Below are 14,846 nucleotides of genomic sequence, written 5' to 3'. Positions count from 1 at the left end.
AAAAAAAAAATATATATATATATATATATAAAAGCACCCAAAAAAAAAAAAAGATTTGTCTCAATATAGAGATTTAACAATAACTATTCACTATATGGAAGGGGAAAAAACTTTAATGATGAGGTTTTAAATTAAAAATAGGACTAGTTCCGTTTGATATATCTTATTTTGTCATCTTTTTGAAAATAGAATTTTTAAAAAGGTTTTCAATATATTCTCTAATAAAAATTATCAATAATTCTAGCTAGTAGCTAATTCAACAACTTATTTTACTTCATACACATTTTGTTTCAACTAATTGAATGTATGTTACTTTCATAAGGACCTTTTTTTTTCTCTACTTCTAATAGCTATATAGGAGATCACGGCAAAATTTGTGTAATAATAAATTGTGATCCTATAATTTTTAAAGGTTATACCCAAAAAACAAGTGATGTTTAAAAAATTATATTTTGAGAAAATGCCATTTTAAAATGCTATACCAAACCAGCAGCAAGAACAATTATCCCATTAGATTTGGAGATAAAATGTTCATTTTATCAAAGCAATATAATCTACTATAGTAACTATACTAAGAAGATATATCATAACAATCTCATTGAAACCACACAAAGAAACACAGGTAATACAATGCGATTAAACAAGTGATTCACAACTCATCACATTGCTTAGGAATGAACGACAAGGTCTCCTTGGCAAGATCATGGATTACCAAATAGTTCTGCTGCTGAATATTCCCAAAGATTGACATGCCTGAGTTTCCTGAGCTCCCTAAGGCCAAGCAAAGCAATCCCGAACTTGAATCAGTAACCACATAGTTTTCTGCAGGCAAATCCAAATCACCACCATTGAAATGGAAAATCAGTTTTGGAACCTCTACATCACTTGTGTCAGAAGGCGATGTAAAGCAAAGATCAAGGCCAGAGACACCTGAAGTATCCACAGGAAGTTTAGTCTGAGCAATGAATTCTTTTTTGAGTGCATCAAAAGCATGACCATCAATGTAAGTAAGGGTTGTGCCAGAGTCTATGATTAGGCCACCACTACCATCATCTTGTACCTCAAAAGTGGATTTATCAATGTCCAAGCGAGTGCCACCAACAGAGATCCCTTTAAGAGAAAGAAAATAAAAAGATGGCTGAGATGGATTTTTGGTTAAAGTGGTTGTGGTGATTGATTTTTTTTGTGTGCCATTCACACTTGCTAGAGACCCCAAAAAAAGTGAACTAGTTTTTGAATCATCAATGGAAGTTAAACAATAAGAAAATTTGGGTTCCTCAAGCTGTGAAACCAATGACAAGGGTCCACGTCCAAGACCCACCAAGCCTGAACCTTGGCTGAACCCATCTCCCTCATTGTCACTCCCACAACCGAACCCAACGTTGGGAATTGAAACCTTGTTACCAAACGTGAAGGTCTCGCTAGCCAAAATGCCTTGTGTCACAGAATAATCACCATATTGATAGATATACTCACAACCATCACTAGCACACGTTGAGGCGGGTAGTGCTGAACATAACTGGCTGTTACATGATAACTTAGAGAAAGAAGATGATTTTTTGGGATCGAAAATTGGTGTGGGCTGGTCATAACACTGTGTACAAGGCTTGCATTGAGTCCATATCAAATCACTGCCGGTGTCTAGGATTGCTGAGAAGCTCTCTGGTGGTGTACCAATAGCTAAGTTCATCAGAAACTCACCAGTGCCTGCATGTATTGGTGCTTCAAGTTGTGCAGCATCTGATGAGGCTGTGGTGGCTGCACTAAGCCTCTGCAACCTGAGTTGCCCTCGCTTCATTCCTCGCTGGATTCGCTCGAATTTAGTGAGGTTTTTACCTGAATCAACATGTTTGAGTGTGACCCGGAAACCGGTTTGCACTTTCTTGTGCTCAAGAGCTCTCCTTGAGGTGGAGAACGTAGGGTTAACGAATAAGATGACTAGTATTGCTAGTGTAACAAATATGAATAAAGATAAAGAAGCCATGAGGCATAAAGGGTTTTTGTGAGAAAGTGATGGAAAGGAAGTGGTGGAAATATATAAGGTTTTTGTGATTAGATAGTCTTATAGATGACACAGATAAATGTTGCAAACGCTCCGTTCAATAATGAAGGGGATAATGAAGGAAATTTTTGAAGAGTTCACGATATACCTGCTAGCAGGAGAGATTAGAGGCAAAGTTGTTTGTTACAATGAAAACCCATTGTGACATTCCAACTCAATTAGTAGTGGAGGTTGAGATATCAGTGTAGTGTGGGGAGCTAATGCCGATTCTTTCGTGGTGGTTGAGGAAAATGAGGTTTCAAGAATCAAAAGCAAATAATAATTCTAGGCAAAATAAAATAAAATTTATGACAACTGGGGAGCGACTCATGTCTCATACTCTCACGCTTTTGTTTTCTTCACGGGCTACATATATATATATATATATATATCTATTAGATTCTATACAAAACTTAGGTTGAGTAAGAAAATACCAAATTTTGAGCATCTACAATTGGAAAATATTACTAATATGAAAACAATCATATCTGGTGATGATTGTGTTTTATGAAAAGGAATAAAATATTGCATTTTGTACACGCATCTAGATGATTCACGCAGAAGAAGCATATGAAAGCAATGGTTATACGTAAAGTTTTCGCCAAGATCATTGTATACATGATATCATTACATTATTTTTCTCTTACTTTTGTGTAATCCAAATTGATATCGAAGTTGACCTAAATATGGATTTGATGGGTTGGTGGACTACCTTGTTTACTATTTGCAAAGAAAAAACATTAAAGAATTTCAAGAAAAAGAATGGACCTGGTTTGTTTGGTTCCCAAGCATTGGTGGCCAGAGGTGGTTCGGTTGTCTTATTATGATTAGGTATGAATCTTACTTACATAATGACTCTTCTCCTTTTCACCATAGTTTTTGCCAAAATATATCGTTGCCTAAATTCCTTTGACTTTAGTTACCGGGTTAGAAATCCTTTGCCAACATAATATATATGTTTGCACTGTTTAATAAAAAAGTTGAGATTAAAAGCATTAGTTCAGTCGCATGAATATCATGTTTAATCGCCAAATAATTGAACAATATTGTAACAATTTTTTAGATAAAAATAACAAATTTTTATTTTTTTGAGAAGAAGATAGAAATAACAACTTAATTGCTTTCATCGACTTTCTACATCATATAATTAGCTTTTATCATGTGACTTATTAATTGTTAAGATAATTCTCAATAAATATAAAGATTAGACTTATAATTTAAACACACACACACACACATTAGACAATAGATGCAACTTAAGTATCTATAACAAATCTAATTAAATTTATCACTCTTTAAAAGATAAACAATGATTTGAGAGAGTAATCATGATGATAAGAAGTATAATGTAAAAATAACATCAAATATATAAATTAAACAGATATTTAAGGGAGGGGAGGGGGTTGGGGGGTGGGGGGGGGGGGGGTGTGTTGGGGAAGTAAAATTAGTGATATTTTACACTTACTTATGAATCTTACTCTTCTCCTTTTCACCATAGTAATCATCAAGATATATAGTTGTGTAAATTCCATAGACTTCAGTTTCCAGTTTAGAAATCCTTTTCCAACATAACATATAGGTTGACACTATTTAATAAAAGTTGAGCTTAAAAGCCTTGATTCCATCAAATAAATATTATGTTTAATTGCCAAATAATTGTACAAAATTTTAACAATTTTTTTTTTTTTAAGAAGATAGAAACAACTTAATTAAGATAATTCTCAATTGGCTTTATCATGTGACTTATTAATTGTTAAGATAATTCTCAATAAAAATAAATATTAGACTTATAAAAGAACACATTGGATAATAGATGTAACTTAATTATCTATAACACACTCAAATTTATCTCCCTTTAAAAGATAAAGATTGATTCATCAAAAGATAAAGGTCTGAGAGAGCAATATAATCATGATGATAAGAAGTATAATACGTCTCACATTTTTATAAAATAACATCAAATACATAAATTAAACAGATATTTTGGGGGTGGGGAGGCGTAAGTAAAATTAGTGATACTTTACACGTACTTTGAATTTCTTTTCTTCTTTTTTTTTTTTTTCTTTTTTTTTTTCCTTTTTTTCTAGAAGAAAAATGCTAATTTTAGTGATTTGGAAAACGATTATGAAGGATATTAGTGAATAACGTCAGGGTTTCAAGGTTGATTATGCTTTATTCCGTAAGTGGTGGCTCAAAGTTTATATATATATATATATATATATATATATTTTTAGAGAAATTTTATTTCGACAACAATTTCACAACAAATTATACGTTGCAGGTTGTTATAAGTTGTTATTGGTAGATAAATAGGTTTCAATTATGAGAAAAAATGTTGTAAAAATATTGTAAAAATATTGTTAATGTAGCACTTCTCTTATTTTTAGGATGATTCATAGGCAACTAAATAAAGACTTCTTAAAAAAAATTAAAAAAAAAAAAAAACTAAAATAAAGACCATTTGATTATGTAACTCTCTCTCTCTCTCTCTCCGCATACATGTATGTGTGTGTATTACATGTATGCATGCACATGGGATTTGAAGATGCTATCAAGATTTTTAATATTAAAATTATAACTATTAAATTTAGACTTTGCTTTGTCATTACCATATATAAATGTCAAATTAGTGCAATTATTGTTTAATTAAATGCTAATAATGCTGTAAAATCCAGACCAATTATTTAACAATGAATGATTATGATTTTTAAAAATTTATGATGGAGTTTTATGTACACATGTATATATGTGTGTGAGTGTATATATGCTGTGGGTTTAAATATAGCTTATGGGTCTGCACTTGAAATTTAGAGGTAAATGTTTTTGAAAATCAGAATTCTGGAGCTGGATAGAAAGACAATCACGCTGCAGAATGTGAGTTGAAACTGTCTTATTTATTCTTTTTCTTTTTCTTTTTTAATAAATAAATAAAATAAAAATAAAAATATTTCTGAGTATATATATAGTTTGATTCAAAGATTGGGAAGTGTAGTGGAATTGTTTTTTGTTTTATATTTAGTGTAAATGCTTAAAGGTTCATGTGGGTGCATTAATATTTTAGCAAAAATGAATTTTATTTGCTATTTTTGATGCAGGGGTTAGGGCGCTTGGGGTTGGTTTAAGGGTTCTTGGTGAATTGATATTTTAGCAAAATTTAATTTAATTTGTTATTTTGGATGGTGAGTTGGTTTAAACTTTAAAGGTTCATGTAGGTTATTAATTTATTATTACTTCCAATTCTTTTTTTTTCTTTCTTTTTTAGAATGATTAATCACTACAAAACACATGGGTTATAGTTGTGTCTGCAAAAATGCGGCCATAGGCAGGCTATATCCATGTTTTAAGTAAACACGGCTTAAAGTATTCAACAATAGCCATGTGTTTAAAATGAGGCTATAAAATATGTCTACAACTGTGCTTTTGGGTGTTTATAGCCACATTTTTTGGTTAGGAGCTATTGCCGCTTTTTAAACATGTGGCTATAGGATCTTTCTATTTTAATTTTTTTTTTTTTAATTTGACATATGGCCGCATTTTTAAATGCGGCTATAAATTTAGTCTATATCCACATTTAAAAAACGCAGCTTTAGTTTTCCTATAGCCGCGTTTTTAAAACGTGACTTTAGCTTTGCCTATAGCCGTAGGTTAAAAACACAGCTTTAGGGTTGGTATAAATAGTAATACAAAGATCTAATTAGCCCTTTTGTTCACCAAATGCACACTAGCCTCTAGCTTTCATCGCAGATCAGATCTCCCTCTCTCACTCTCTGATCTTAAGCCCTCACCCTCCATTTGTCACTTTCACTCTCAATCTCACTTAGTCACCACTCTAACTTCAGCTTTGCCTATAGCAGCTGAGCTCCTTCCCTGACCTCTATTCCTTCACTTCCCTCATCTCCTCCACCACTATCTCCACCGATATCTTCCAACACACCTCCATTACTCTTCTCGCCGTCCCTAACTCCTACCTCTCTCCCACCTCTGACTTCCTCACAAGCCACCACTTCTCTCCTACCAACCTCCTCGACGTCCTCCGCTACCACGTCCTCCTACAATACCTCACCTGGTCCGACCTCCACCAGATCCCTCCCTCTGGCACTCTCGTGACTGCTCTCTTCCAAACCCCTGGTCATGCCACTATCAATTCTGGTTTTGTTAACATCACCTTCAACCCTTCCAATGGTGTCGTTTTGATCCACTCGCCCGGACTTTACTCTTCCCCTTCGTAATCATCAAACACCATTTTTTTCCTTGATCAAAACCCTCCCTTACAACATCACTATCTTCACTGAGCTCCTTCCTCATCTTTCTTTGTGTCCACCACCATCACTGAGCTCCTTCCTTATCCCCTTCTCTCTCTCTTTAATTGGTGAGCCTCTCTTTCTCTCTGTAACTTTTTTATATTTATATGTATGTATTAATATTGCATGCTTAGTAGTGATTGATTGATCTAAAGTTTTAATATTTGTTTGAAAAATGTAATTTCGGTTTTTGGGTTTCTTTGTTTTGCTTGCCCTTTAGTCAATTTTTGCTTCTTAAAAAAAAAAAATTTTTTAATGATTCTGTATTGAGATGAGTATTGTGAAAATCCCCTTCCAAATAGGTATTGAGATGGGTATTATTTTATTCTATTTTCCTATTTGTCTATTAAATCAAGCATTTAGTAGTCTTGAAGTTTGCTGCATTATATGTTGTTGTGGGTGACTCTTATAATATGTTTGACCTTATATATTATTTATAATGTGTATTACACTAGCCAAAAGAGAGAGAGAGAGAGAGAGAGAGAGAGAGAGAGAGAGAGAGAGAGAGAGAGAGAGAGAGAGAGAGAGAGAGAGAGAGAGAGAGAGAGAGAGAGAGAGAGAGAGAGAGAATTAGTATGCAGTACACTAGCTAAAAAAGAGAAAGAGAAAAGAAAACCATGTTGTTTTGTGCTTTTGGTTGTATTAATCTTTATTAAATTGCTATTAAGTATGATAGTTATGTGGCAATGGACAAAAATTGATGATTCCTATGTAAAATATTAGGAAAAAGGAAAATGTTTTGTTTTATTTTTGTTTTGGCAGATAAGTTTTCCCAGTAATAAACATTGTAGGGATAAAGACCCAAAATTATGTATTAGGCATTAGGCTTCATCCGAGGACATTGGCATGTCGAGGAGGGACAAATAGTTATGAGGGATTCTAGTTTAGAGTCTTATGAGTAAGAAAGGGGTGGAAGGTGGTTCGAGGAGGAATTCCTCCTCGGCTATGACAAATATAGCTCAGATATGTATTCCAATGACGAAAATGACCTCCATAGAAGCTTTAGTGTTAGAAGCGTGCCTCATGAACACACGAGAAGGCAGGGGACCCAAAAATATCCAAGGGAAAGCTGCTACCTCCGCATTAAATGCACTGCAGCTACTTTTTTGCCGTATTTATGTGAAGATGATCCTTGAACAGTGCTTTCTTGGCTAATGCAACTCACAGAGAGCCAGAAGAGGTGTTTGATAGGACGGGCACTCAAGTGGTGGCTTAGACGATTGACAAATGGAGGGTCAGGATAACCAAGAAGGAGATATATAATGTAAGAGATCCCTGAAGGAAGGGGATCGAAAAAAAGGGAGAAAGAATACTGTAGCAATAAAAGTTGCATTTGTAATCAGTTTTATTGATTTATACTAAGGTTTGCCTCATTGTACAGGGAATTCATTCAGCCCTATGTGCCTTGTTCTTACTTGATTATTTTTTAAATTCATGCTAGCGGTTGTAAAATTTATTAGGGCCTAGTTCTTTGATCCACTCTCTACAAATTTATTGTACTGGACTCACTGGGCCAATATCCCACACATCTTAGGTTTTGGGCTACAAATCGTGTCCATATAATTGGCACCATCTGTAGGAAGAAGTTGTGCGATAGTGAGTGCAGTGGTTAACTATAGTAAGATTAGGTCCACACTAAGCAAAGTCTATGGGATCCCAGCATGGTGACCCCTTTGTCAACCTTGAGCGGAGAGGTGATCATGAAGGAAGTGTGCTTACCACACATACTAATAGAAGTCAGCCTCGAGGTAGAAGCCATATCTCCCATGCAAAGAGTAACAAGGCCATGCAACTAGAGATTGACTAGTTGAATAGAAAGTTGTGCCACGCACGGTGAAAACAAATCCCTTCTAGCTCTGACGCTTTCTCTGATGATAGAGAGGATGCCAGTTATAGGCGAAGGTTAAGGACCCCACCCAGAGAGTCCTTCTCCTACGAGGAAGAACATCATCACAAACATAGGTACAAGAGTCCGCCATGCAGAAGCCTGGGAAATAACGCAATGAGTAAGGCGTTAAACCAGATTTCTAGGTCACCTTTTACGCATAAGATCGAGGGTGCAAAACTACCTCGGCAGTTTAATCAGCCAACGTTCACCATCTACAATGGTCGAACAGATCTTGTGGAGTATGTGAGCTATTTCAACTAGAGAATGGCTGTCCATTCCAAGGACGAGGCCTTGATGTGCAAAGTGTTCCCCTCCAGTTTAGGGCCCGTGGCCATGAGGTGGTTTGATGGCTTGAGGGCAGGTTCCATAGACTCATTCAGAGGGCTCACCCAAGCATTTGGCTCTTGTTTCATCACTTGTAGAAGAGTCCCTTGGCCTTTAGACTCTCTATTGTCCTTGTCCATGTGAGAAGAGGAGATCCTGAAAACGTATTCAGACAGATATTGGGAGATGTACAATAAGATAGATAGTGACTTTGATGACATCGCCATCAGTACTTTCAAGAGTAGCCTCTCAACTGAGCACGGTTTAAGGAAGTCCTTGACAGGAGAACCTGTCACAAGCATACGCCCACTCATGGAACGGATTGACAAGTATAAAAGGTTGAAGAAGACCAGCAGTAGGGGAAAAGTAAGGCGAACATTATCCCTTAGGAGAGGAGGGATTTCAGGTTGGATAGGTACAATAACAATCGGCCTAGGAGGGACTACGCTGAGTAGCCAGGGCTTGCTAATACTCAGGCGGTCAATGCAGTGTTTCGAGAGCCGGTGCATCAGGTCCTAGAGAAGATTAAGAATGAGTCATTCTTCAAATGGCCAAACAAGATGGTAGGAAACCCTATAAGGTGAAATTAGGGCCTTTATTGCGAATATCACCAAGACCAGGGGCATACTACAGAAGACTGTAGGAACTTGTGAGACCATTTGGACCAGCTGGTCCGGGAAGGAAAGTTGAAGCACCTCTTACATCATTCCAGTGGCCAAGGGAGCTAGACTGGCTAGAAACCACCAAGAGATGCTCATTCGAGACCTCCATTAGGCATGATAAATGTCATTTTCGCCACCCTATAGAGGACCGGGTCTTATCCTTCCAAAGTGATGTTAATGGCTCAGTTGACCATCGAGGATCCCAATTCAAAGCCGAAGAGGGCTAGAACAAACACCCAACCAACACTGGGTTTTTAAGAAGAGGATAAGATCGGAACCATACAGCCCTATGATGACGATTTGGTGGTCACACTCAGGATCAGAGGGTATGATGTGAAGAGGGTGATGGTGGACCAAGGCAGTGGTGCCAAGATAATGTACCTCAACCTGTATAAGGGGCTGAGCTTAAGACCCAAGGACCTTACACCCTACAGCTCGCCCCTAGTAAGTTTTGATGGGAAGATTGTCATCCTAAAGGGCCAAATTAGGCTACCCGTGTAGACTGGTTTAGAAGTAGTGGAGGTGGACTTTATTGTAGTGAAGGCCTATTAACCTTACATAGCTGTCGTGGCCAGACCTTGGCTTCATACCCTAGGAACTGTTTCTTCCATTCTACACCAGAAGGTGAAATATTCATCTGTGGGCCAAGTTAAGGAGATCCTGGGAGATCAATCTATGGCCAGGCAATGCCTAGTGGTTGCCATCCAGCATCAGCCCGAGGCTGAGTCCTCGACCTATGCTAAAGGGGGCTTATAGCAATTAAAAGCTTCGACGTTGCCTGTCGATGGGTCGAACGAGGAGGTGAAATGTGCAGGTTTGGTAAAGGTTGTTATTGGTAATGATTTAGAGAAATTCTTTCAGATCGGGGCTCAGCTACCTCTTCCAGAGAAGGAAGAGCTGATAGAGTTCCTTAGAAAAAACATTGATATCTTCGCATGGAGTGCTTACGAAGCCTTAGGGGTGGGTTCGAGCTTCATCTATCATCATTTAAACTTTAATCCCTCTATCACTCCCAAGAAGCAACCTTCTCGGCGCCCGTCCAGGGACCACTTCGATGTTGTTAAAGATGAGGTGAATAAACTAAAGTAGGTAGGGACTATCAAAGAGGTATTTTACCCTGAATGGTTGGCCAATACCGTGGTGGTGAAGAAGAAGAATGGGAAATGGCAAGTGTGTGTGGACTTCACAGATCTGAATAGGGCTTTCCTAAAGGATCCATTCCTTATGCCTAAGATAGACTAGCTGGTGGATGCAATTGTAGGCCATCCTCAGATGAGCTTCTTAGACACCTTTCAGGGATACCACTAAATATCACTAGCTTTGGATGATCAGGAGAAGACAACTTTCATCACTCCTACCGGAAACTACCACTACAAAGTGATGCCATTCAGTTTGAAAAATACAGGGTCTACCTATCAAAGGATGATGACTAGGATGCTTAAACTGCAGTTGGGCAAGAGCATTGAGGTCTATATAGATGACATGGTGGTAAAAAGCAAGGTAGTGTCCGAGCACTTAGGAGATCTCAAAAACATCTTTGAAATTCTGAGAAAACACAAGTTACGCCTCAACGCTTTCAAATGTTCATTTGGTGTGGGATCAGGCAAATTTTTGGGCTACATGGTAACCCATAGGGAAATTGAAGTTAACCTTGATCATATTAAAGCGATCAATAGCTTACAACCACCTCGAAATCCCAAGGAAGTCCAAAAACTGATCGGAATGACTATTACCCTGAACCGATTTATCTTTCGATCGGTGGATAGGTGTAGACCCTTCTTCCTACTGATGAATAAATGGAAGAGGTTTGAGTGGACTGAGTAGTGTGCCTTGGCCTTCCAATAGTTTAAGGATTATCTCTCTCGGCCTCCTATCATGTCTAGCCCTGAGGTTGACGAAGTCTTGTTCACTTATATTGTTGTGGCCTCTCATGCTGTAAGCTTGGTCCTGATACAAGTTGATGGTGGCACACAAAGGCCAGTTTATTATGTAAGCAGGTCACTACATGAGGCCTAAATCCGTTATCTGCCACTAGAAAAGGCTATTTTAGTAGTGGTACACATCACACGCAAACTCCCCCACTACTTTTAAGCACACACGGTTGTTGTCCTAACTCAGGATCTGTTTAGAGCTCTGCTCCAAAGCACTGATTACATGGGAAAGATTGCTAAGTGGGCTACAATCTTAAGGGCTTTCAACATCAAATACATGCCTCACACCTTTGTCAAGGGTCAAGTCCTTTCGGATCTAGTAGTCGAGTTTGCTGAATCCCCGTTAAAAAAAGAAACGAAAACATAACCTATGGGTGAAAAATCAATTGGCTTGATCTTCCAACAGGGTCCCCTATCCTGGAAAATGTACGTTGATGGTGCAGCAAATTAGAAGGGCTCTAGTATCCCTCGAAATGATCACCATCAAGAAATCATTAAGATTAGGATTCTTGGCCACCAATAACGAAACTGAATATGAGGCTTTGTTGATGGGAATGACCATAGTTTGAAAAATGGGCGGAAAGGCCGTAGATATGTTTTCAGACTCTAGATTGGTCGCCAGCCAAGTGAAAGGAGAATTTGAAGTGAGGGATAAAAGAATGCAGGGTTACTTGAGTCAGGTTAGGCACCTACAATCAGAATTCGAATCTTTTAGCCTGTCACACATCCCTTAGAGCGAAAATGCACATGCCGATTCCCTAGCCACACTCGCAACCTCCTCGGCGCAAAGCTTACCTCGGGTCATCCTTGTAGAAGACCTATGCAAGCCCATAGAGATGAATAGAGATGTGGTTCATGTTCACCAAGTTAGGGTAAGGCCTAGCTGAATGGACCCCATAGCACTGTTCTTAAAAGAGGACACCCTAACCAAGGAGAAATTAGAAGCAGACAAACTATGTAGAAAGGCTCCTCAATTTTGGCTGTCCAAAGACCAGAAGTTATATAAACGCTCTTTTTCTGGCCCATAAATGTTATGCATACACCTCGAGGCAACAGAATTACTCCTTGAAAAGTTACATGAGGGGATTTGTGGGAGCCACACCGGAGGCAGATCTTTGGTGTACAGAGCCATCACTTAAGGCTATTGGTGGCCAAATATGCAAAGAGAAGCACAAGAATATGTAAAGAAGTGTGACCAATGCTAAATATTCACACCAAACATACACCAACGAGGGAGAGCCCTTAATCCACTGTCTTGCCCTTGGCCATTTGCTCAATAGGGCTTAGACATAGTGGGCCCTTTCCTCAAGGTATCAAGAAAAAAGAGATACCTGTTGGTCAGCACGGACTACTTTACTAAGTGGGTCAAAGTTGAGCCTCTAGCAAACATCAGAGACGTGGATGCCAAGAAGTTTGTATGGAAGAACATTGTCACATTATTCAGAGTCCCTCATACCCTCATCTCGAACAACAACCTTCAGTTTGATAGCAAATCTTTTAGTAGATATTGCTGTGACCTAGGAATTACAAATAGATATTCTACCCCAGCCTATCCCTAAGGAAATGGACAAGCCGAGGCTGTTAACAAGGTCATTGTAAGTGGACTCAAGAACAGGTTGAACGATGCGAAGAGAAAATGGGTGCAAGAACTGCCACATGTCTTATGGACATACCGAACCACACCTCGCAAGTTGACAGGGGAGACCCCTTTCTTAATGACATATTGAGCCGAAGTTGTTATCCTTTTAGAGACTGGCTTCCCGACGCTGAGGACAAGTACTTTTGATTTGAGTAATAACAATGGATTGCTAGAAAAAAATCCTAGACTTGATTGAGGAAATGAGAGAAAATGTAATGATCCAACTGGCATACTAGCAACACAAGCTTAAGCAAGGTTATGATGCCAACGTAAAGTTGAGACCATTAGTGCCTAGTGATTTGGTGTTGATAAAGGTTTTAGGTACTATGAAGAACCCAGTGTGGGAAAACTAGAATCCAATTGGGAAGGACCATATTGCATCACCTCGGTGGTTGGTATCAGAGCATATTTTCTAGAAGACTTAGATGAACATGTAATAACACGCTCGTGGAATGTAAACAACCTGAAAATGTATTATTATTAATGAAAGTCTCTTTTGTCAATATGTTCATTTATCAAAGGCAGTATACCTCTCATTATTCAATCTTTTATAAGTGTTAAACAGATCCTAAGTTATGTCTAAGTCTCTCGGACCACATACTTGGGTGAAATTAATACTCAATGACATCTTTTATAAGTGTTTAAATAGAACCATAGTCATGCTTGAAGTCCTCGGATCAAATGCTATGGGGAAATTAATACACTATGACATTTTTTATAAGTGTTTAAACAAAATCTTATTCATGTCTGGAGTCCTCGGACCAGATGTTTTGGGAAAGTTAACACTCTATGACATCCTTTATAAGTGTTTAAACAAAACCTTAGTCATACTTGAAGTACTCGGACCAGATGCTTTAGGAAAGTTAACATTCTATGACATCTTTTATAAGTGTTTAAACAAAACCTTAATCATACCTGAAGTCCTCAGACTAGATGCTTTGGGAAAGTTAACAGTTTATGACATCTTTTATAAGTGTTTAAACAGAACTATAGTCATGCCTGAAGTCTTTAGACCACATGCTATGGGGAAATTAATACACTATGACATATTTTATAAGTATTTAAACAAAACCATAGTCATGCTTAAGTCCTCGGACCAGATGTTATGGGGGAATTAATACACTATGACATTTTTTATAAGTGTTTAAACAGAACCTTAGTCATGCCTGAAGTCATCAGACCAGATGCTTTGGGAAAGTTAACACTCTATGATATCTTTTATAAGTGTTTAAACAGAACCTTAACTATGTATGCCTGTTTGGACCGCACACTTGGGGGGAGGGGGGGGGGGGTTAACACTCCATGATATCTATCTGTATCTCACTAAGTGTCAAGACAGATCTAAAATTGTAGCCAGCTCCTCAAATTGGTAGCCCTGAGTAAATTAGAATCCTTATTTATTTATCCAAGTGTAAATTTATTACTTGTCTTTATTAGATTCAGCCCTCATTACAGAAAGAGCAATTCGTAGTGTAAATATAGGGTAAATCTCTTCATTGTTGGTACCTAGTCAAATTATTTACACTAGTAGCAGGGTATTATTGTTAGCTTTTATTAAAACTAAAGTGGCAACATGTCAAGTTTATTTGCAATGAAAATAAGCTTGAAAACATGTAAAACATATGAAGTAAAGACACAAGAAATAGAAATAAAAGTCTATTCATTGATCAAAGGAAAGTGCATTACAAAGAAGGCAGAAAGCTGTTACAAAGAAATATGTACACATAAAAAACTACAAAAGAAAAACTTACGCCTAAGTGTTTGCTTGTGGAGGGGCCTTCTTCGGATCAGCCTTCTTAGGTTAAGGATCCCCGGCCTGAGACTTAAGCTTTGTGTCCTTGGCCTGAGAGACCATATCCCTGATTGTAAAGGAGTCCTTGGAGGGCTTGGCCTTCGTCAGTGGCTAAGCCTCCTCGCCCACTCCAGCCCCTTTAGAAGTTTCAACATCAAGAATGGGAGCTTGGGTGGTAAGGAGTTGCTTGAGAGGAGGGGCCGTTTTAGGAATTTCTCGAATATCCATGGGGTAGAAGATATTCTCAGTTCTTCTCAGCTCGGAGTCC

At 38.0% G+C, this 14,846-nt stretch overlaps 1 protein-coding gene across 1 annotated transcript; it reads right to left on the bottom strand.

Annotated features, from left to right (window-relative positions):
* Positions 1-582: 582 nt before the first annotated feature.
* On the bottom strand, positions 583-2,392 carry LOC112001487 (aspartic proteinase nepenthesin-1). The gene has a single exon (XM_024033644.2). The coding sequence runs from the start codon at positions 1,982-1,984 to the stop codon at positions 650-652; it is 1,335 nt and encodes a 444-aa protein (XP_023889412.1). The 5' UTR covers positions 1,985-2,392; the 3' UTR covers positions 583-649.
* Between the last annotated feature and the right edge of the window lie 12,454 nt (positions 2,393-14,846).

Source organism: Quercus suber, unplaced genomic scaffold, assembly GCF_002906115.3.
Source record: "Quercus suber isolate HL8 unplaced genomic scaffold, Cork oak 2.0 scaffold_144, whole genome shotgun sequence".
NCBI classification, from domain to species: Eukaryota; Viridiplantae; Streptophyta; class Magnoliopsida; order Fagales; family Fagaceae; genus Quercus; species Quercus suber.
The sequence above is the reverse complement of the archived record's forward strand: the minus strand, read 5'-3'. Positions and strand labels throughout refer to the sequence as shown.